The sequence below is a fragment of the Natator depressus genome, chromosome 1 (genome assembly GCF_965152275.1).
Source record: "Natator depressus isolate rNatDep1 chromosome 1, rNatDep2.hap1, whole genome shotgun sequence".
Taxonomy (NCBI): domain Eukaryota; kingdom Metazoa; phylum Chordata; order Testudines; family Cheloniidae; genus Natator; species Natator depressus.
The window spans coordinates 201,765,672-201,786,842 of NC_134234.1; the positions used below are offsets into that span (position 1 = coordinate 201,765,672).

At 46.7% G+C, this 21,171-nt stretch overlaps 1 protein-coding gene across 1 annotated transcript in view; it reads right to left on the reverse strand.

Annotated features, from left to right (window-relative positions):
• Nucleotides 1-5,903: 5,903 nt before the first annotated feature.
• Nucleotides 5,904-21,171, reverse strand: part of CASQ2 (calsequestrin 2) — a 51,775-nt gene continuing 36,507 nt past the window's right edge. Inside the window, exons 7-11 of the mRNA XM_074974431.1 lie at nucleotides 16,485-16,530; nucleotides 13,324-13,378; nucleotides 11,931-12,031; nucleotides 11,465-11,539; nucleotides 5,904-7,271 (exon numbers count right to left, since the gene is read on the reverse strand). Of these exons, the coding sequence (XP_074830532.1) occupies nucleotides 7,092-7,271; nucleotides 11,465-11,539; nucleotides 11,931-12,031; nucleotides 13,324-13,378; nucleotides 16,485-16,530 (457 nt within the window). The 3' untranslated portion in view covers nucleotides 5,904-7,091. The remainder of the gene's footprint in view (nucleotides 7,272-11,464; nucleotides 11,540-11,930; nucleotides 12,032-13,323; nucleotides 13,379-16,484; nucleotides 16,531-21,171) is intronic.

Sequence of the window (21,171 nt, forward strand, 5' to 3'; positions counted from 1 at the left end):
GGCTTCCAGTCTCCATGAGCCCTGGGCAGTGCAGTTCACAATTGTGACCAGAGTGGTCTGTGTTGGGCATTGTGGGAGAGCTGCTGGAGGCCTCTTAGGGTCAACAGAAGTAACACAATGTCTACTCTTGCACTGCATCGACCTCAGAACATCGACCATGGCTCAGTCGCACTCGGGGAGATGGTGTTATTGTGTCGTCGTAACGGGGCGCTTACATTGGTGGGAGACACATGTAAGTGTAGACACATGCACAAGTAAGTTGGTGCAAGGTAGCTTACGTTGACTTAACTTTCTAGTGTAGACTACTCTACCAAGTTAAGTGTAGAAACCAAGGGTGGCAGGTAGCATAGGCCGGGGAAGGCTGTGCCTCCTCAAACAGTCTGGAGTGGCCCCCGCCCACACTCTGCTCCCAGGCCCCCTCCTGCCTGCTTCCCGTTCCCTTCCTGCTCTTCCATGGCAGAGAGCCTGGGGCAGGCTGGGCCTGGTGCTCACAAGGCCCGGGGCTGGGGTTGCTGGGACTGGGGCCACACTGCCTGCCCGGCACTGGGGTTGAAGGTGCTGGGACTGTGCCTCATGCTCAGCGCTGGGGTTGGTGGGTGCTCCAGCCACACTGCCCGCCCGGCACGCTGGGGCCGGGGGCGCTCTGTTCGCGCTGCCCGCCCGGCACGCTGGGGCTGGGGGCGCTCTGTTCGCGCTGCCCGCCCGGCACGCTGGGGCCGGGGGCGCTCTGTTCGCGCTGCCCGCCCGGCACGCTGGGGCCGGGGGCGCTCTGTTCGCGCTGCCCGCCCGGCACGCTGGGGCTGGGGGCGCTCTGGGCCTGGGGTTGGGTCATGTGGGGGGGGCCAGTGCCCATGGGGTGTGTGCTTGTGCTCTGGGCTCTGGCGGGGAGGGGGAGGGGCCGAGGACTAGCCTCCCCCAACGGCTCATTCACCCTCTGCCCATGGTAGAAACATAAAAGTGCAGAGCTCTTAAAACAAAGACATGACAGACATTGCCACATGCACAATGCTACTCTTTAAGCCCTAATATTTTTCCTCCTTCCTCCTTTTACAAGGCAATAATCTGACTCCCAAGGGGATACATGCTTGTGTGCTGATTGAATTTTAGTTTTTTACTGCTAGTAAATGTAACCTCAGTGGAGAGTGGGCAGGGGGCTTCCTGGTAAAGTGTCTTTAATCACCTCAACAGTCTTTCAGCTTTCTCAGAAAATGTTTTAGGGCCAGCACAGAACTGCTTCACATTTTGGAACAGCATGAGCAGTACAGACATATGCTGTGGGCAGTCCTTAAAAGCTCTGGGGGGTATGTGTGTGTATGTGTCTGTAGTGTGGTGGAGAGACAAGGTGGGGAAGCTGTAAATCTTTTGGTTTGGTTTTTGCAAAGGCCAACCTTGAGTTCCTGGGCACCGAAAATACTCAGCCCAATATTTATACCAACTTTGTTGTTCTGTAACTATTGAGGGGGTGGCCATAACTAGTTTGCTGTTGCTTTGGAGTGCTGTCAGTACTGTGGTTTTGTATGGGATTTTTTTAAAAAAGAAATTCTGACTAATCTGATTAATGGTTGCAGCTCAGTAACCTGGCTGCCAAATTGTGTGTGTTTCTATGGAAATAACTGGGTGGGGGCCTATGACATTTTGGATTCAAAGCTTTAAAGAAAACCTAGGAGCAGGTGGCAATTTGGTGTTTGGATTCATTCTCAGGCCAATGTTGAGCCACCCACCGAGAAGGACATTATTGGAGTACGAACTGGAGCTACGTTGCATCTTTAGTTACTGCAGGTCACAGTCTGGGAAGAAACTCTGCTTTGCAACTGACCAGGGCTTTGCGGCAACTGGAAAAGATCCTTCCCCATAGAATTCATCCCAGGTTTTACTCGCTGAGGCAGGACTAGTCTATGGGAGTTCAGTGGGTGTCCATGCAGTGCAGACAAGAACAGTAAAGCTCCCTCATGATGGAGTCTGTTGTGGCCTGACAGTGGTTGTGCATTCAATGGCCTGAATGGAATTTCACAGCAAGGGGAGCTCAGCGTGAGCCAAGCCCACTAAGTGCCTTGCTCTAGGGAGCCCACAGTGAGCTGGGACACTGCCCTGCACCGTGTGTCAACCCTATTCCCCCAAAGCAAAAGGAGCTCTGGGTCCTGTTTGCCCTGGACTCTCCCCTAAGGAGGGGGAAGCTTTATTCTCTGCAGGTTGGCTCCTTGGGAGCAGCCATCTCCTCTCCCTGCTCTCAGCTGGGACTGAGTAATGAGTCCCAGACCCGCTTAGAGCAGTGGTCCCCAAACTTTTGAGGGTCATGTCTCCCCTTATCTCTGTCCCCATTCCCCCAGGCTGGGGCTGGGGCTGGGAGCAGGGCTGCAGCTCCAGGGGGAGGGGAGGACTCAGACAGGGGTAAGGGGGCCGAGGCTGGGACTGCAACTGGGGTCAGGTCTGGGGTCAGGAGCAGGGATGAAGCTGCGGTCAGGGGCCAAGGTTGGGGGCAGGAGCGGAACCACAGCTGGGCCCCGGGCCAGGTGTAGAGCTGTGCCAAGGCTGGGGATGGGGCCAGGTGCAAGTCCGGGACCTGGGGCCATGGCTGGGGGCGGGGCCAGAGCTGGGTAGCACTCCTCCCCCTCCCCTCCCCGTGGGGGCTGGCCTGGGCCCGATGCACCCCCCCAGAATGTTCCTTCACATTCTTCTTGGGGGGCACACCCCACAGTTTGGGGACCTCTGATTTAGAGGCAGTTCCCCGGCTTGGAGCAGATGGGGAGGTGGCAGTAGCAGTTCTGTGGGTGCTTCCCGGACCGGCGGGTTTGTGAGCAGCAGTGTGGTCGCTTGGCCGTGACAGAGCATGGAGATGAGCTGAGGTAGTGGGGACAATTTCTAGCCCTGTCCTTAAATGGCCATTGACAGCAGATATTGGAGGGCAGGAGAGAAGGGAGAGGGAGGAACAGGAGAAAATCGGCATAGCGAGAACTCAGGAGAGAAAGCAAGGGACAGAGGGGGATAGATGGAGAGATAGAGAGAGAGAGAGAGAGAGAGAGGAAAAAGAGGAGGACGGAGGCAAGGGATAGCTTGATTTCCCCCTCACATTGGTTTTCCACTGGTGTGAGTCCATTGACTTCCTCCTCACTTACACTGGTGTGAGCGAGCACTCTTCCATGGTTATTGCTATTCATTAGCTAAGTTGAGTGGCAGCTGTTTCATGCTTGACAAGTGGCTATAAGATGTAGTAGTCATAGGACCCAAGAGACTATGGTCCACCAGTTGCGGCACAGAATGCCTCAGTATCCCACCACTTGTAGAATAGAACATCCTACCATCACAGCATGGAATACACCTACATCCCACCAGTCACAGCAGGGAACATATTAACATTCTAATCACCCCTTTTTTTCCAAAAGAGATATTGCCCCATTCTGTAAAATCATAGCAGACAAGGTACTGAAAAGAGACAGAAAACTACTGAGCATTTGGGACATTCCAGATGAATGAAAAAAGTGCATTTGAATTAGCTTTCCCTCCTACTTTCTTCATTGCCAGAACTGCCTCCTTCTCCCCTCCCTTAAAATTTTACTTATTTTTTAAAATGGCAAAAACCAGAAGAGAATTAAACATCTGTGGCTTTTTAATTAAAAGGTAAAGTTAAAGAGATCCCAGATGATATATGGGTGAAGAGAAGCAGAGAAAGCCATGTTTGAAGAATGGGGCGGGAGAAACGATAGTATCAAAAGCAACTTCACAGGCCACAGGGATGACAGGTGCATATTTAACTTTTTATTTTATAATACAAAGAAAAGCTTTCTAGTCCAATTTATGAAGCACTGAAACCCCACAGCACAGGATACAACGTCACCCATCAGTTTCTGCATGGAACGCATCCGTGTTCTAAGTGCCCCTTTTCCCAAAATAAATATTGCCTGATGCTTTAAAATGCCTTTTTGTATCAGTGTAGCTTTACCCATACAGCTGCACCAATGCAAGACACATGGTAGGTGGGGCTTGCACAAATGCAATTCACTCCGTTTTACACTGGCACAGTGCATCTATGGGAGAGGTTTGCACCAGTGTAGCTAATGATGCAAATATACCTAATGTAGCCAAGTCCTTAGAGCAGAAAAGGCACTGAAAAGAGGCATGCAGAAAGCTAGTGAGCATTTGGGAATGTCCCATTAGTGATAATGACTGGGAAGGGATAAAATAACTAATTTGTCTTTCTTCATGTTCACATAAATTAATTATACTTTCAGATTACAAATCAGTGTTTCAGTGTCTACTCATGTTGGAATTATCCTTCCATGAGCCAGTTCAGGCCAATCAAAGAACTGCTCAACTGCATCACTCAAACAGCTCCTGAGAACGGGTCATAATTTCAGAGAGAGAGAAGCCGATCAGGAAATAGTATAAATAACTAAAATGTGTTTTGTAACAGGGATTATAACAGGGGTTGCAGTAGTGTTGTGAATGGTGAGGACAAAAATGCATGGGATCTTTATTCCCTTGTAAACTGCAAACCCTTCTGATTAGCCAGGAAGGGTGAAACCCTGCTTGTCTTACTCATGTGTGTAGCCCCAAGGTGAAGGCAAAGCTGGTAGTCTTCCCACATGAGGATGCAAGCAGGATCTGTCCCTTAGTGGTGAACTGAGAAGAGAGACTGAAAAATGTTGGCTTTACCCTTTCCTGCACTTTACAATGCATAAAGATGACCTCAAACTTACAAGAAAAATCCTGCTTGCTATTTACACAAGGCATCCCAGATCCTCACATCCCTCTCTGTGCTGGAGGATCTTGGGCAGAACTCTGGAAAGCCTGAACCATAAGATCATCTCTAGTGGTTGTAGACAGAGCTGTGACTCCCCCTCACTTCAACCAATGGGAGAAGCGTTAAGACTTAGCACCCCCTTTCCAGAAAGCAGTAAGAAAGCAGGAGACAGCTCGCAGCACAGCCTAGAGTGACATCATCCTTCAAGTCCTCCAAAGATCTCACCAAGTCTTCTCGAACGGAAAGGGAAGTGAGCGCTTGATGTTCCAAATGTTAATACTGTACATAGAAAATCCCCCCCCCCCCCCACGCACGTATTTTAAACCTTTGGGACATAAGCAAGAAAGGGCAGGTATATAGATATATGTAGATATAGATAGCGCTATAAAATTTTGCTTTGCAGTTCACTTAGACAGAGGCAGTTTCTGGAGTGTAAATCTTAGCTCTTGTTGGGCTAATTCACATTAATACAGTGACCCAATGAGTCCTGATTCTCATCTCACCTCTACCAGTTTTACATCGGTGTTAATTTCATTGACTTCAATAGTTACTTCTGACTTGCCCCAGTGTAAACAAGATCAGAAGGCTCTGTATCTCTAGTAAGAGAGAAGAAACAGACCCTAACTAAGCTAAAAAGGCAAGACAATTTGAGGATTAATTCCTAAGGGTAAGAATGTCCTCAGATTGTCCTTCTCTTGCACTAAAACCTAATAAAGCAGGACAATTGAAATCTACAGGTGAGGGAAATCCATGAGCCCTAAAGATGTCACGTTGGTTTATATGTGGATTTCTCATGGATGGCCCTGCATTCTGCAAGATCAAGTTTCTGACCCCTATTGTGAGTGACCCTTTGACTGCAAATGAATGCTGTGATGTACTTTAGACTAGAGTCTGCAGCCAAAAGAGGCTGCACCCTTAGTACTAAGGGATGTGTGAACATTTATGTGGAATAGAACTTTCAAACCCAGTCCCACGTCTACTTAAAAGCCAGACAATTTGATCCTTTCACTGATGGTTACCACACCAAAATTATTCATCCAATGAGTTTGTCTAGTGAAGCTGAACAGACCTGTCCCCGGCTGACAATTTGTTCACTGGAAAAGATGCCATGCAGGAATAAGGTTCAGAGGACTCTAGGGTTGTACAGTCATATGGAATGGGAGGGCTTTAGGGTGGAGTACTATGAATGTTTCTTTTGATCTCCACGTGTGGCAGGGTGAGCCTCTGTATGTAATTTCCAGTTGTGTATTTCATGTGATCTCAATGCCCAACAATAAATCAGCTAAGGATCCCTTAAAAGAAGAGATGGTCCTAAGCCAGAAAGTTCAGATCCAGATTCAGATGTGGATGCAAACTTCCCCAAAATTCAGGTAGGTCGTATATAGTGCTCTGGTTCCACCCATCATACAGATGTATCAGAGTGGTAGAGTTCAGATCTGAATTATCTCAAAGCTCTGGGGTCAGGAATCAGTGTTTCATGTCAGTCCATTGGGTCTGAACCTCAGAGTTTGGATTCAGATCTTGATCTGAACTCCTCAGGAGCTTTCAGACCTGATGTTCTGACCCATCCAGATTTCTACGCTTTTACCAACCTTGCCTGAGATTGGAGCCTGCAGTGACACACCAATCCAGGCAGGTTTCATGAGTTTGGGTGCAATTTTTTTGCACAGCTCTGCACAAAGGGAATATTCTTTCATTATACAGATAATTGAGATTTTAACTACCATCCTTAAAAAAAAAACAAAAACACCCCACGGTGTTTATGATGTCATCAGTGAAGAAGTACCAGACACCCAGAGCAGAGTTTGTGGGATACTGTGGTCTCTGCTGTGCTGTTTAGCTGAGCAGATGTGAAGGATGTTTTGTTTAATGAGATTGGCAGTATTTTTCAGTGACCTTCCTGATGTCTTACAATGAGATTAGGTCTTAAAATGTAAGAGGCCGATTATCATGGCAATAGAAATTAGTTCCCCATGCCCTTTGGTGGCATGAAGAAAGGCCCTCTACCATCTACCCACTACCCAGCAGTAACTCACAGAAACGTCAGGGGAAATTCCCTGCAGATTTCTGTTCATACCGGTGAGGCCTGATTTTCAGCAGTACTGAGCATCTGCAGCTGTCGCTGATTTCACTGAGAGCTGGGGGTGTGCAGAACCTCTGGAAACCAGGCCAAGGAGTTTTTTTGGTGTGGGGAGCAGGAGGGATGGGAAAGGAGGAGGAGACGGGTGTTCTGTGACCGCTGGAAACAGTCTTCATAAGGCCGAGGAGGCGGGACAGCCGTTTAGGAGGCACAGCAACCTGCCGCAAGTGAAAATGGCTCACTGTCCGGAAGACAAACTGTGCAGAGTCAAATCTAATCATCATCATCGTCGTCGTCATCATCGTCGTCATCATCATTGTCGTCGTCGTCGTCGTCATCGTCATCATCTTCCGTGTTTATCTTCCCAGAGAGCACATCCTCTATCCAGTCTTCCAGCTCCTCCGCTGTGGGCAGGTCATCATCATCCTTGATTTCCATCCAAACACTGTCTGCCTGAAGGAACAGATACAACAGCAAGAAATCAGAGCACCTCCCTCCCAGGGACTGGCTGGTGGTAGGATTACTTCACCTCTCCAAGGAGGGGGTAGAATTAGCTCGTTTCTCTAGCTGGGTGTGGTGGGATTAGCTCATGTGTCAAGTAGGAGCTGGCAGGATTAGCCCCCCTGCTTTCTAACAGGGGGGACTCCGTGCTGCTTTATTAAGGCCTGGGCTACACTTAAAATTTAGGTCAGCATAGCTACGTCACTCAAGGTTGTGACAAATCCACCCACTGTAGCTATGCCAATCTGGCCCCTGGTGTAGATCCAGCGAGGGTGACAGAAGACCTAGCTACCGTCACTTGGGGTGGTAGTGATCCTACACTAACAGAAAGACCCCTTCCATCGCTGTAGGCTGTGTTATGCCGGGATAGTCCCGGTAGTGGAGACATGGCCAAAGATTGTAATAGATGTACTGCATGAAACTGATCATGTTCTTAAACTGACTGTTAGGAACTGGGCAGGTAATAGCATGTATTTTGATCACATTTTTCTCATTATTGGACCAGCTAGCTAATTATATTAGCCAGTAGTCCATAGGGACGTAGCGCCACTGGTTTTAGCCCATTTCACAATGCAGTTTCATATTCCCCTACTTGTCTCCAACTCTCTCTGTGGATTTATTCCGCTGGACTTTCCCCACCTTGTCATCTCTACTCATCTCCCTGATCCTTCCACTCTTCTCCTGCCAGCACCCTCTCTGGCCTATCACACAGTCTGGAGGGACACTCTTGGGGGTGACAGCAGCTCTTGCCATCTGGAAGAGCCTTTTCCCATAACACCTCTTTGTCTCACTGACTCCACAGTTCATTCCAAATCTGCAGAAAACACTGCCCATCCCCCTTGTCTGTATGTCTTAAACTCTTCTCTCTCTCTCTGCTCATACCATTTAAAGCTGCAAACCACTGTGGCTTTCTGTCAGTATGAAAGACACTGTACAAAATAAAGTTATGGAGTAGTGAGAGGAGGCATGGTCTAGTGGGAGGGGACTCAGGTGACCTGGGCTCTGTTCCCTGTTTAGCCATAGATTTCTTGCATGACCATGTAGTTTCCCTAGCTGTAAAGCAGGGATAATGACACTGTTCATTCATGCTTTGAAAGGCACTGGAGCAGTGAAATCTCCAAAGCAAAGTCTTTCCTTGCCTGAGGGACCTAATTTGCTTGGGGTCCTGATGAAAGCTTTGATAAAATGTCTGGCCACATTTCCGTCTCCAGGGAGGGCTTAGATCCCCAAGTATTTCCTTTATCGAACAGGAAGCTATCAAAAGAGATATAGAGCTTGATCCTGATGCCCTGCGAGTAGTCCCATTGAATGAAATGGCACTGTTTGGGTGAATGAGGGCTACTCTTGTGAGTAAAGACAGCTGAATCAGACTCATTGCTTGTGTGGAAAATATAGCCGCAGTATATTGCAATCCCCAGTGGCAGGGCTTCTACACCGCCACAGTGAGAATAGGCAGTGGGGACCTGGAACCCAATGGTATTTTTATTGGCGGATTTCTAGAGACATGAGGGGAACAGAGAGGCTACTCCCTCTGAAGTTAAGGAAAATGTGTCTGTGTATTCACTGGGCCTGATTCATCACTGTGTTACTCCATTTTGTATCACTGCATCTCAGTGGATTTACATCGCTGTCACACTGGAGCATTGCAGTGCGGAATCAGGCCCACCATTTTTCTTTTCTTACACTGCACCAACATGCACCTTCCTCAGAACACCCTTCTAGATAAATGGAAACCACACTTAGGAGAATGAATTAAAACTCTCATAAACCCTACGATCAACAATCTAGCCCCGTTTGCAAAGAAAACGGTAGCAAAGCCATGGTCAAATGATGGGATCCACCTCTTCTGAAAGATCTCGAGATAACCTCTGGATTTGCTCAAGGTCACAGAGGAAGTAGGCGGCAGAGCCAGGAATAGACCCCCCAAGGGTTGGCTCCTTAGCTGGTGGAAATTGACATAGCCCATTGAAGTCTCTCTCTCCTCTCCTCTGAGCTCAAATTAAACATTCAGATTTTTTATTAACAAAATTTCAAACAAACAACAAAAAGCGTTGTTAAATCCAGACTCCACGTTATGGTATTTACATAGTTGAGGGAATTCTGATTCCCAAGCTGCTGTGTTTCCAGACAGCTCCTTTTTAAGGTTATAAAAGGTTACATTTCACAGAATCCAGCCATGGAAAGAAGCCTGTAAATCTGGAGTATGTGTTAGATGTTCTCAGATAATCTCGACGTTGCCGTCAGAATGAGGAAAAAAATTTTTTTTCTCCATTATCTTGCCATTTGGCATGTTACGTGCATTTTATTTTCCTGACTGTTCCTTCTGGTTGGTTGTTGCTTGGAAGCAGGACTGGGTCCCTAGCCTGATGACCAATACATACATAGGAAATTTGCAACCTGACATTAGTCCCCCACAAGCCTGGTACAACACAATGGAAACAATAGCATTTTAATGGCAAGATTTACTGCTCATAAAACCCAGGCAGGTAGCACAATGGCAAAGTCTGAGTCACCCAGGGCCTGATCCTGGGATGTGCTGAGCACCCTGGACTCCACTGTGAGTTAGGACTCAGCACCTCTCAGCAACTGCATTGGTTACATGGGTATGTTTTGAGTTGATTTGCACTCTCCATGGTAACACAATGGCATGACTTAGAAACAGTTGCCAACCTGGTAGGAAAATTCCATGTGTTTGTGAAGTGCAATAGGGGCTGCTTAGCTTTTGTTGTATTGTGCATGCACGTGAAACAATGTAAGATCATGTGCATGGGTGGGGAGGGACTCAGGGAACCTCCCTCCCTCCTCTGGTCTAGTGCACCCTCCCCAGGGCTAGGCTCACCGTGGCTCTCGTCACTAGGGAACATGAAGCGGGGAGGGCTGGTTAGTGCTGACGGCAGTACTAGAAGCCCAGGCTGTGTTTCTGGGCTGGGTGAAGCCAGAGCTGTGTCCCTTCTGCGCTGGGATGGCTGCATGGTGGAATGTATTGGATATACCTGTTGAACAGGTATGACAAGGGCTTCCCTAGCCTAGGCACCGAGAAGAATTATGCCTTTCTTCCTCCTCTGCCCCATTGCAGCTCGAGCCGTACAGGAGCCCAGTGGTTTTGTGATTGAGCGGTGTAGTGGCTAGAAAAGGGCCTTTGGTTTTAGACTCCAGGGGGCATGCAGTTGGGGAGGAGTGTCTACACTCAGAGTTTGCATAAGGCCTGGGGGAAAGTGAGGCTTAATTAAATTCCATTAAAAGAACTCAGAGAGAATATGATAGTGTGGTTATCATCAGACAGGTGCCTATGTAAGAACGGCACCTGCTTATGGAGCCGTTCTGCTCCCTGTGCATTAAACCCAGTGCTGTGGTCTAAGTACATGAGTTCACCCTCATCTGTTTCACGGTTGCGAAGACTGATACATCCACTGACACCATGCTACGCCTGTGATCAAATTCTCCATAGTGCCACTGAACACAATGGTCTCACAGTGGGCTGGAAACATAGAGCAAGCCCTGATATTCAATATTCTTTCTATGAAGATCCCACCATTGTCAGTTTATACTGCATCCTTCTGGTTTCTTACTGTATTTTTAATCTGTGCAGCTGCTCACTGTTTGTTAGTGACCGTCTTTCCTCGCACAGTCAAACTGTGCCCTTCTTGTTTTGCCATGCAACTACCCTCTTCCTTCTTTCAGTCCCTAAGCTATCTTTTGCTGCTCTGTTTCTCTGCTGAGACCTATAGAATTCCATGCAAATAAGACCCTACTGTGAGTGACTGACTAGGGAAGACCCCAGGGGAAGTGATGAAAACCTCATTGTACGAGTCATTTAAAATTAAACTGGATAAAGCACTGGGGAACAGTCTGAAGGGAACAATTGTGCATTGGCCAGAGGTAGCCCACAAGTGACTCAGTAGTAGAACTGAGCCCAAACCGAAACTGGATCTGAACTTTCCTGCACTTTGAAGTGTTGAAAATCCAGATCTAAAGGTAAATTTTGTGGCTTAACATTTGCTCTGCTCACTGGGGTGAAATTCTGGTCCCACTGACGTCAATGGCAAAACTTCTATTGACTTCACCAGGGCCAGGATTTTGCCTTAGGACTTGTCCTTCTTAGCATCTCAAATTCTTACTGGATTTGCTGTGTTTGTCATACTCACATCTGTGACATTTACCACCCCGATCTGTGGCTTGAATAGGTCGATCTTGAAGATCTTCTCCCAATAGGTGATGAGCTGCAGCAGGGGGGGAAAAAAAAGCTAAGATAAAGGTGTTTAAACAACCACTTCATATTAACACAGCCAGCTGGCTATTGAAGAACAAGCCATCCAGCAATCAGACTAGTCCTGGAAATCAGAGATGGGTTCTCTTGTGTGGCAGTGTAAAATGCTAACCAGTGGGCTGTCCCAACAGCATCCATTTAATGGTGGAAACACCAAATCAGTTTCTTCTCCAGCACTGTCATGCAGATTTGACTTTGAGGTGGATCCTTGCTGGTTAGTTCCCAATTTGCCATGCTATGTCTCAACTTCTCCCATATCTTCCTCTACATTCTGTGAGTTCTCTGGTAGGATGAGTGCACACACACACACCAGCCAAGGAGGGAAATGATCCTCCGCCACTCACCAAAGGAAAGTCATCAGGGTCGATCCACACAATGCTAAGGTCAGGATTGTTGGTATTCTCCTTGGCGACTTGCTTCAGAATCTCCAGGAACTCAAAGCCATCTGAAATGATATATGTGAACCTCCCAGTCTCTCAAACAAGCACCCCGACACACGCTCCTTGTTTTGTTGCAATGTCCAGGCTAAAGATGGCGTACAAGGCTCCTTTTTATTTAAAAAACTTCTAGCTAACCTCCGTTCCTTATGATGATGGCTGCTACATGACAATGCTTTGCACTTCTCTAGCAGCCTTCCTCCAAGGATATCAAAATGAAGTGAGTGAAGGGTGGGGTTTTCACTAATGCCCAAGTGATTTAGGACCACAAATGCTATTGACTCCTGCTCCTAAATCACTAAGGCACGTTTGAAAATCTCATCCTAAGTGCTTCACCCAAGATCACACAACAAGTCAGTGGCAGAATTGGGACAAAAACCTAAGGGTCCTGAATCCCGTCCTCTGCTCACTCAGCCTGTGCAGTAGGCCTCTAGGAACTACCATCCAAAACTAATTAATAGTTCATGCAGAATATTATTTTATCTCCAACAGCTGCCAGAGTCAAAAGCTTCTGAGGAAGATGTAAGCCCCTCACGAATCTCCTGTCTGTGCCATGCTGACCACACAGAGGGGTACATTTCTTCCTAACCCCAGCTGGTCACCAGTTTAAGCTCTGGAGCATGAGGATTGATATTCTTTGCAATTTAATCCTGACTGGTATAATTGCTGAGGCTATTCTTATTCACCGGCTAAAAGTTCACACAAGCATCCTGACTCCAGATCCCTGCAGGACCTGTCTCCCTTTTCCCAGTTTGCGTGTGGGGTTCTCGCTGCTTGATGGAGGCAGGCCCTGCTGAACTGGTCTGACAGGCTTGCCAACTGCCAGACTGCATTTGCTTTGGAAACTTTCTCATGCCAGGTAAGGTATGGTAACTGAACTGCAAAGCAACAGACACACCTTCCTTCTGGGCGACGCTTCCTCGTGGCTGCACTAGTGAAGGGGAGAGAGACTTCTCTTTAGAAGCAGCACAGATCCTGGGGTGCTCCGTGCAGAGATTGGGATTGGTAAGGGATTGGGAGGGGGAGAAGGTGTCTCCAAGATGTGGAGTCAGTTTAACAGAGTGTAAGATGGTGTAACTAACACACTCCGAGGCTGGGAGGGAGGATTCTTGCAGGAAAAGCAACTTGCAAGAAGGGGTGACAAGGTGTAAGTCCTTGGGGCTGAGAAGAGGGCCTATGTGTGAGGCTCATACCAGGTAACCATAATGCAGGTCAAAGATGATCCTAGCTGATCTGATAGATTTCCAGCTAGGTGTGGGGAGAGACAGGAGTTATGTGGGGGTAAGGAAGGGCCTCCTACCCGGGTCGTCTTCTTCGGCGAAGGCTACAATGTGGATTCCATCCAGGTCATCCTCCTGTGGACAAGAAAACTGTTACTGGCTGGTCAGGAGAGAGGAGGAGAGGGCATTGAGAGGGGATGGGGCAGCTTGAGTTCGGGTTGCTGTTGGAGATGAGGACTGAATTATGATGTGACATTAGAGGGTGGGGCTTAGGTGGGTAGAGATGTGGAGGTGATAGGTACCACAAGGAAGAGTTTGGCTGGAGTTGCTGTGGAGTAATGCACAGCATTGGATGGGATCTGCTGTGAAAGAGGAGGAGGAGGCCACCACGTCAAGGGTTAGGGCTGGAAGGGGGGAAGAGAAGGAGGAGGAAGAGAGCACTTTGCAAGGCTTGGACGCAGTTGCTAAGAGCGATAAGGATGGGCCTGCGGGCCTGGCAGTGGTGGAGAGGCATTGTTCCTCTAGAAGGCCTAGTGCCCCATGGCGTGCTGTGGAGAGCCAGGTGAGTACAGGGTCTTTCTACACTAGCTGGAGCCTGAACTCTCCAGAATGCTTCCCTGCTGCCAGTGTCAGTGTGCAGTGTCAGTGTGCCCTGCTGTCAGTGTGCAGGGTGATGGCCATGACCCACCCCCACACAGACATGCCCCTTCTGGGCTGGTGAGTGATGCCAATAGCATCAGCTGGTGTTCCTCCTCTCCCAATAATGGAAGAAATGAAGTGGCTCAAATGAGTCTCTGTAAGGGGTGAAGAGCCCAAGGTTTTGGAGGGGGGTCACTGTGAGTAGTGAGGGGGCTCAGACGGGGTGGGTGAGAGGTGAGGGGGCTCAGACGGGGCAGGTGAGAGGTGAGGGAGCTCAGATGGGGTGGGTGAGAGGTAAGGGGCTCAGATGGGTGACTTTGTGAGATCTGACAGACTTAGATGAGGCTGATGTGAGGGGCTTGGGTTATTTGCTCCATGAAAGCTGTGGGGGTGTGAGTAGGGCTTGGCTAATGACATTGGCAAAAGCCAATGTATTAGCCAGGCTGTTTATTGTGCACCTGCTATGAAAGTCTTCTCAGAATTATCCCACGGTAAAGCCTCGGTTTCTTCATCCCCTGCCGATGCCAGTTTCCATTTCAATTGATTTTAATGCAAGAAAAAATTCCCATCTAAATGCTAATTTCTTTTCCCCTTTGAGCCCAGAGGTGACAAAACCACTATCAAAAACTAAAAACAACAACAACAAAATAAAACAAGCTAAAAGATTAAGTGGAAAACATTATCTTTAAAAACAAGAGCGGGTGTCGGGCCTGTCCTAGCTTCTTTGGGGACACCCATTTTCACAGGGACACTTAGGGCAGATTTGCTACAGAAATCAGACCACAAACAGATTGTGTAGCCTGCAGTTTTGTTTTTCCTTTACATTTGCCAGCAAGATCATTGCACAACAGACTAAAAAAAAATCTACATCTCCTTAGACAAATGGAGCCAGATTCTGATCTCAGTTGCACTCGTGTAAACCTGGAGTAATTCCAGTGATGTCACTGTGACTATTCTGAATTTACACCTGGGTAACTCAGATCAGAATCGAGCTCCTCATCTCTTGTGCATAAAAATCTCCTTACCTTAACGGATGTAAACCCTGTATTTTAACACTGTGTTTATTAAGCAAACTTTCCACCACTGACAATCCATGCTTTTTTCAAGACTATATTATGACATATTTAATATTAAATCAAAATCACTATGGGTGAAATCCTGGTTCCATTGAAGTCAATGATAAAACAAAATGACCATTAACAACACTGGAGCCAGGATTTAACCCAGTATATCAAAACCATATTTAAAAAATAAATGAAAACCCTGGGTCCAACAAGACATAAAGCCTAAACGACTCAATCTTCAAGGTTTTGTTGCATCATTTCTTTCCTTATTGTCTCAAGGACTAATCCTGCAATCAGAGGCCCGAGGTGTCTCAAGTTGGGCAGCCAAGCAGACACTGTTGTAAATGTTGGTCCTGAGCTCTTTGGAGAAATAATTGTATCTTCTTCAATGTCTGCAAAGCACCATGAGTGGGAACACGATGAATGAATAATATTAAAGTGAATTGTCGGAATGCTGGACACAATTGGAGCTCCTGACTGGCTTTCAGTGTCACACTCATGTTTATTAGAGCTGAGTCATTTGCAGCAAATAATTCGTTCTATGAATGTCCGATGAAGTGAGCTGTAGCTCACGAAAGCTTATGGTCAAATAAATTTGTTAGTCTCTAAGGTGCCACAAGTCCTCCTGTTCTTTTTGCGGATACAGACTAACACGGCTGCTACTCTGAAACCTGTCACTTTCCCCCAGTTCACAGAACACGGAATTCTTGCCTATGTTCTTACATTTCAAATTTCTGGTGAATTTCTTCAGAATCTTTTACCTACAGTTCATTCAAACTGTACCTATTACAATCAATGTACAATTTCTTCTGTAACTCATGTGACTAATCTAACTATTCCAGCCTGAATTTCAAATGGGATATTCTGTTGTAACATTCACAATTCATGCTGTGTAAGTTCCATAAGCCATCCAGAAACAACACTACGTGGCTGAGCTATCTAATTAACCCTGTGAACACTACAGGTGAATAGATGATTCCTTACCCAAGGACGTTGAATATGAGTATATTGTAGTCACCATTATAGACTCAATATTGTTACCTCTTGAACCAGCCAGAGTGATTACTTAACACTGAACTGAAAATATCTTCTCCTCTTCTGTACTCTAGAACCAGCTGTTCCAAGATGCAATTATTTAAGGTGCTGGGAAATTGCTTCTTTAAATCTTGACCCAGAGTGCCATTTGACCAGTTTATGCAAGCAGATGGATTGTTATAGTTATTATGTTTTGATTTTCCTCGGCACTGTGCATTCAACACCATTATCCCCGATTCTGGCCCTGATTCAGCAGTCTAGCTCCAAACAGCAAAGCACTTAAGCATGTGATTTAACTTTACACACTGGAAGCTATGGATGAAGCTTTCCCTGCTGCATAATCACTCAATGTGCTTGTAAAGCTGCAGAGGCTTTGGGGGATAATGCTGCTGTCTAATCATCACAGCTTGGAGCTTTTCTGTAGCAATTCATGAGCCAGAGCAGATTTGTTTCTCATTCAAAGATTTCAAGGGACTAAAGGCTTCCCTCCCTTGTGTGCTTACCCAGGTCTCAAACATGTCTTCTGGACGCAGCTTCCTCAGGGTGGCTCTGAAAAGAACAAAAGCACCTTCTCTTAGGATGCAGGCATGTTATTCATATTGCTGGTGTGAATGGAAAAAGCAATCATGAAGCAGGTACCTACCGGTGGGATTCACCTCTCTAGGCCCCTTCTGGGTGTGGACAGAAGGGTCAAATTCTGCTCTCATTTCATAGATTCATAGATGCCAAGGCCAGAAGGGACTGTTGTGACCATCTAGTCTGACCTCCTGTATAACACAGGCCATAGAACTGCCCCAAAATGATTCCCAGAGCAGATCTTTTAGAAAAACACCAGTCTTGATTTAAAAATTGTCAGTGATGGAGATTCCACCATGACCCTTGGTGAATTGTTCCAATGGTTAATTACCCTCACTGTTAAAAAATTATGCCCTATTACCAGTCTGAATTTGTCTAGCTTCATTTTCCCTCCAATGGATCGTGTTATTCCCTTCTCTGCCAGATTGACGGGCCCATTATTAAATATTTGTTCCCCATGTAGATACTTAAAGTCTATGATCAAATCACCCCTTAACCTTCTCTTTGTTAAGCTAAACAGACTGAGCTCCTGGAGTCTATCGCTATCAGGCATGTTTTCCGATACTTTAATCGTTCTTGTGGCTCTTCTCTGAACACTCTCCAATCTGTCAGCATCCTTCTTGACTTGTGAGCACCAGAACTGGACACACTATTTCAGCAGCAGTTACACCAGTGCCAAATACAGAGGTGAAATAACCTCTCTACTCCTACTCGAGATTCCTGTTTCTGCATCCATGGATCATATTAGCTCTTTTGGCTACTGTGCTGCACTGGGAACTCATGTTCAGCTGACTTTCCACCATGACCCCCAAATCCTCTTCAGAGAACCCGCTTCCCAGGATAGACTCCCCTATCCTGTACGTGTGGCCTACATTCTTTTTCCTAGATGGATACATTTACACTGAACCATATTAAAACACATATTGTCTGCTTGAGCCCAGTTTACCAAGCAATCCAGATCACTCTGTCTCAGTGACCTGTCCTCTTCATTATTTACCACTCCCCCAATTTTTGTGTCATCTGCAACCTTTATCAGTGATGAGTTTATATTTTCTTCCAGGGGATTAATAAATATGTCAAATAGTGTAGCCCCAAAAACCAATCCCTCAGGACCTCACTGGAAACACCCATTTGATGATACCCTGTTCACAATTACATTTTTAGAACTATCAGTTAGCCAGCTTTTAATCCATTCAATGTGTGCCATGTTAATTTAATATCTTTCTAGTTTTTTAATAAAAATGTCATGTGGTATCAAGGCAAAAACCTTACAGAAGTCTAAGTATATTACATCAATGCTGTTACCTTTATCACCCAAACTTGTAATCTCAACACCATTGTACTGGTACAACTCTGTTGTCACACCCTACTGGAGACACTTTGGAGATATGGTTCCAAACACCATGGTTTGTCCCATCTGTGTGTAACTGACAGCATAATGTGGCCCATCAGCTTTTTGAGATGACAAGGTCTAGTTCTACAAGGATCCAGGGCCATTTACACTCACTCTTCCCAATTGAACCTCATTCTCCCATCACTTCTGCTGGTTTTACCTGAGTGTAACTCAACTGACTTCCATGGAGTTACACCAGATTTACAGAAGAATTAGGACCTATGGGTTTTATGTGAATAATTGAGAGCAGAATTTGATCCAATATATCTATGCTAGAGATAGGGGAACCCCAAAGAATTGGGAGGTTAGATTCAAATAAACACCCAAAATTTTGGATGCTTATTCAAAATGTCTGAACTGCTTAGGGCTGTAAAAGAACTGGAGATCCTGAGAGAGCAAACACCCTAATGAGAAGTCAGTACATCAATCAAGGTTAAAAATACCTTTCGGTCAATGTTGCTAAGCTGGTTTACAGCAGCTGAGGATCTGGCCCCATACGATAGTCTCTCTGATGGAATTTGGACACTAACCACTCAGAAGTAGGAAGCACAGAGACGTGGAAGTGGGCATGGTCTAGTGGTTAAAGCAGAGTGGGCCAAATTCTGTTTTCAGTTAAATGGATGTAAAAGTCCAAAGAAATGTCTCTGTACTCAGTGGAATTACTACATAATTTACACTGGTACAATTGGGAACAGAATTCGGTCTGGTCTGGGAACTGACAGTCAAGTCTCCTGGCTTCCATTCCCAGCTCTGCACTAACCTGCTGGTGATCTTGGGCAAGTCACATCACTGCTCTATAGATCAGTTTCCTAAGCCATGCATTGGAGATCATACTGTCCTGCTGTAGCACACAGGTGTATTGTGAGGCTGAATTTATGAAGCCTTTACATTTTTCGCCTTCCTCTGCAGCGTGGGGCATGGGTCACTTGCTGGCGGATTCTCTGCACCTTGAAGTCTTTAAACCACGATTTGAGGACTTCAGTAGCTCAGACATAAGTTAGGGGTTTGTTACAGGAGTTGGTGGGTGAGATTCCGTGACCTGCGTTGTGCAGGAGGGTCAGACTAGATGATCATAATGGTTCCTTCTGACCTTAAAGTCTATGATTCTATTTGGATTTGAAGAATCAGGGTTCTAATTATGACTCCCCCAAGTGTGTGTGGGATTAGGCTAAGAATTATATACTCATAGAATCATAAAACTGGAAGGGACCTCGAGAGGTCGTCTAATCCAGTTCCCTGCACTCATGGCAGGACTAAGTATTATCTAGACCAGGGGTGGGCAAACTTTTTGGCCCGAGGGCCACATTGGGGTGCGAAACTGTATGGAGGGCCGGGTAGGGAAGGCTGTGCCCCCCAAACAGCCTGGCCCCCGCCCCCTATCCGCCCCCACCCATTTCCCGCCCCCTGACTGCCCCCCTCAGAATCCCCCACCCATCCAACTTCCCCCGCTCCTTGTCCTCTGACCGCCCCCTCCCGGGATCCCCGCTCCTAACTGCCCTCCAGAACCCACCCCCTATCCAACCCCCCCTGCTCCCCATCCCCTGACTGCCCCCTGGAACCCTCTGTCCCTTATCCAACCCCCCGACCCCGGCCCTGGCCCTCTAACCATGCCACTCAGAGCAGCATGTCTGGCCGCCGTGCTGCCCGGCCGGAGCCAGACACCCATCCAGACACCAGACACCGTCCAGAGCGCCGCCCACTCGGCAGTGTAGCTGCGGGGGAGGGAGGAGGGACAGCAGGGGAGGGACCGGGGGCTAGCCTCCCAGGCCAGGAGCTCAGGGGCCGGGCAGGACAGTCTGGCGGGCCGGATATGGCCCGCGGGCCGTAGTTTGCCCACCTCTGATCTAGACCATCCCTGACAAGAGTTTGTCTAACTAGTTCTTAAAAATCTCCAATGATGGAGATTCCACAACCTCCCTTGGCAATTTATTCCAGTGCTTAACCACCCTGACAGTTAGGAAGTTTTTTCTAATGTCAAATTTAAACTGACCTTGCTGCAATTTAAGCCCATTGCTTCTTGTCCTATCCGCAGAGGTTAAGGAGAATAATTTTTCTCCCTCGTCCTTGTAACAACCTTTTATGTACTTGAAAACTGTTCTGTTCCCTCTCAGTCTTCTCTTCTCCCGACTAAACAAACCCAATTTTTTCAATCTTCCCTCATAGGTCATGTTTTCTAGACCTTTAATCATTTTTGTTGCTCTTCTCTGGACTTTCTCCAATTTGTCCATATCTTTCCTGAAATGTGACACCCAGAACTGGACACAGTATTCCAGTTGAGGCCTAATCCGTGCAGAGTAGAGTGGAATAATTACTTCTTGTGTCTTGCTAACAACACTCCTGCTAATACATCCCAGAATGATGTTTGCTTTTTTTGCAACAGAGTTACACTGGTGACTCATATTTCGCTTGTGATCCACTATGACCCTCAGATCCCTTTCTGCAGTATTCCTTCCTAGGCAGTCATTTCCTATTTTATATGTGTGTAACTGATTGTTCCTTCCTAAGTGGAGTACTTTGCATTCGTCCTTATTGAATTTCATCCTGTTCAGACCATTTCTCCAGTTTATCCAGATCATTCTGCATTTTAATCCTATCCTCCAAAACACTTTCAATACCTCCCAGCTTGGTATCATCTGCAAACTTGATAAGTATACTCTTTATGCCATTGTCTAAATCATTGATGAAGACATTGAACAGAACTGGAACCAGAACTGATCCCTGCAGGACCCCACTCATTATGCCCTTCCATCATGACTGTGAACCGCTGATAACTACTCTCTGGGAACGGTTTTCCAACCAATTATGCACCCACCTTATAGTAGCTCCATCTAGGTTGTATTTCCCTAGTTTGTTTATGAGAAGGACATGTGAGACAGTATCAAAAGCCTCACTAAAATCAAGCTATATAACATCTACTGCTTCCCCCCCCCCACCATCCACAAGGCTTGTTACCCTTTCAAAGAAAGCTATTAGGTTGGTTTGAAACAATCTGTTCTTGACAAATCCATGCTGACTGTTACTTATCACCTTATTATCTTCTAGGTGTTTGCAAATTGATTGCTTAATTATTTGCTCCATTATCTTTCCAGGTATTAACTGGTCTGTAATTCCCCAGGTTGTCCTTATTTCCCTTTTTATAAATGGGCACTATATTTGACCTTTTCCAATCCTCTGGAATCTCTCCTGTCTTCCATGACTTTTCAAAGATAATTGCTAATGGC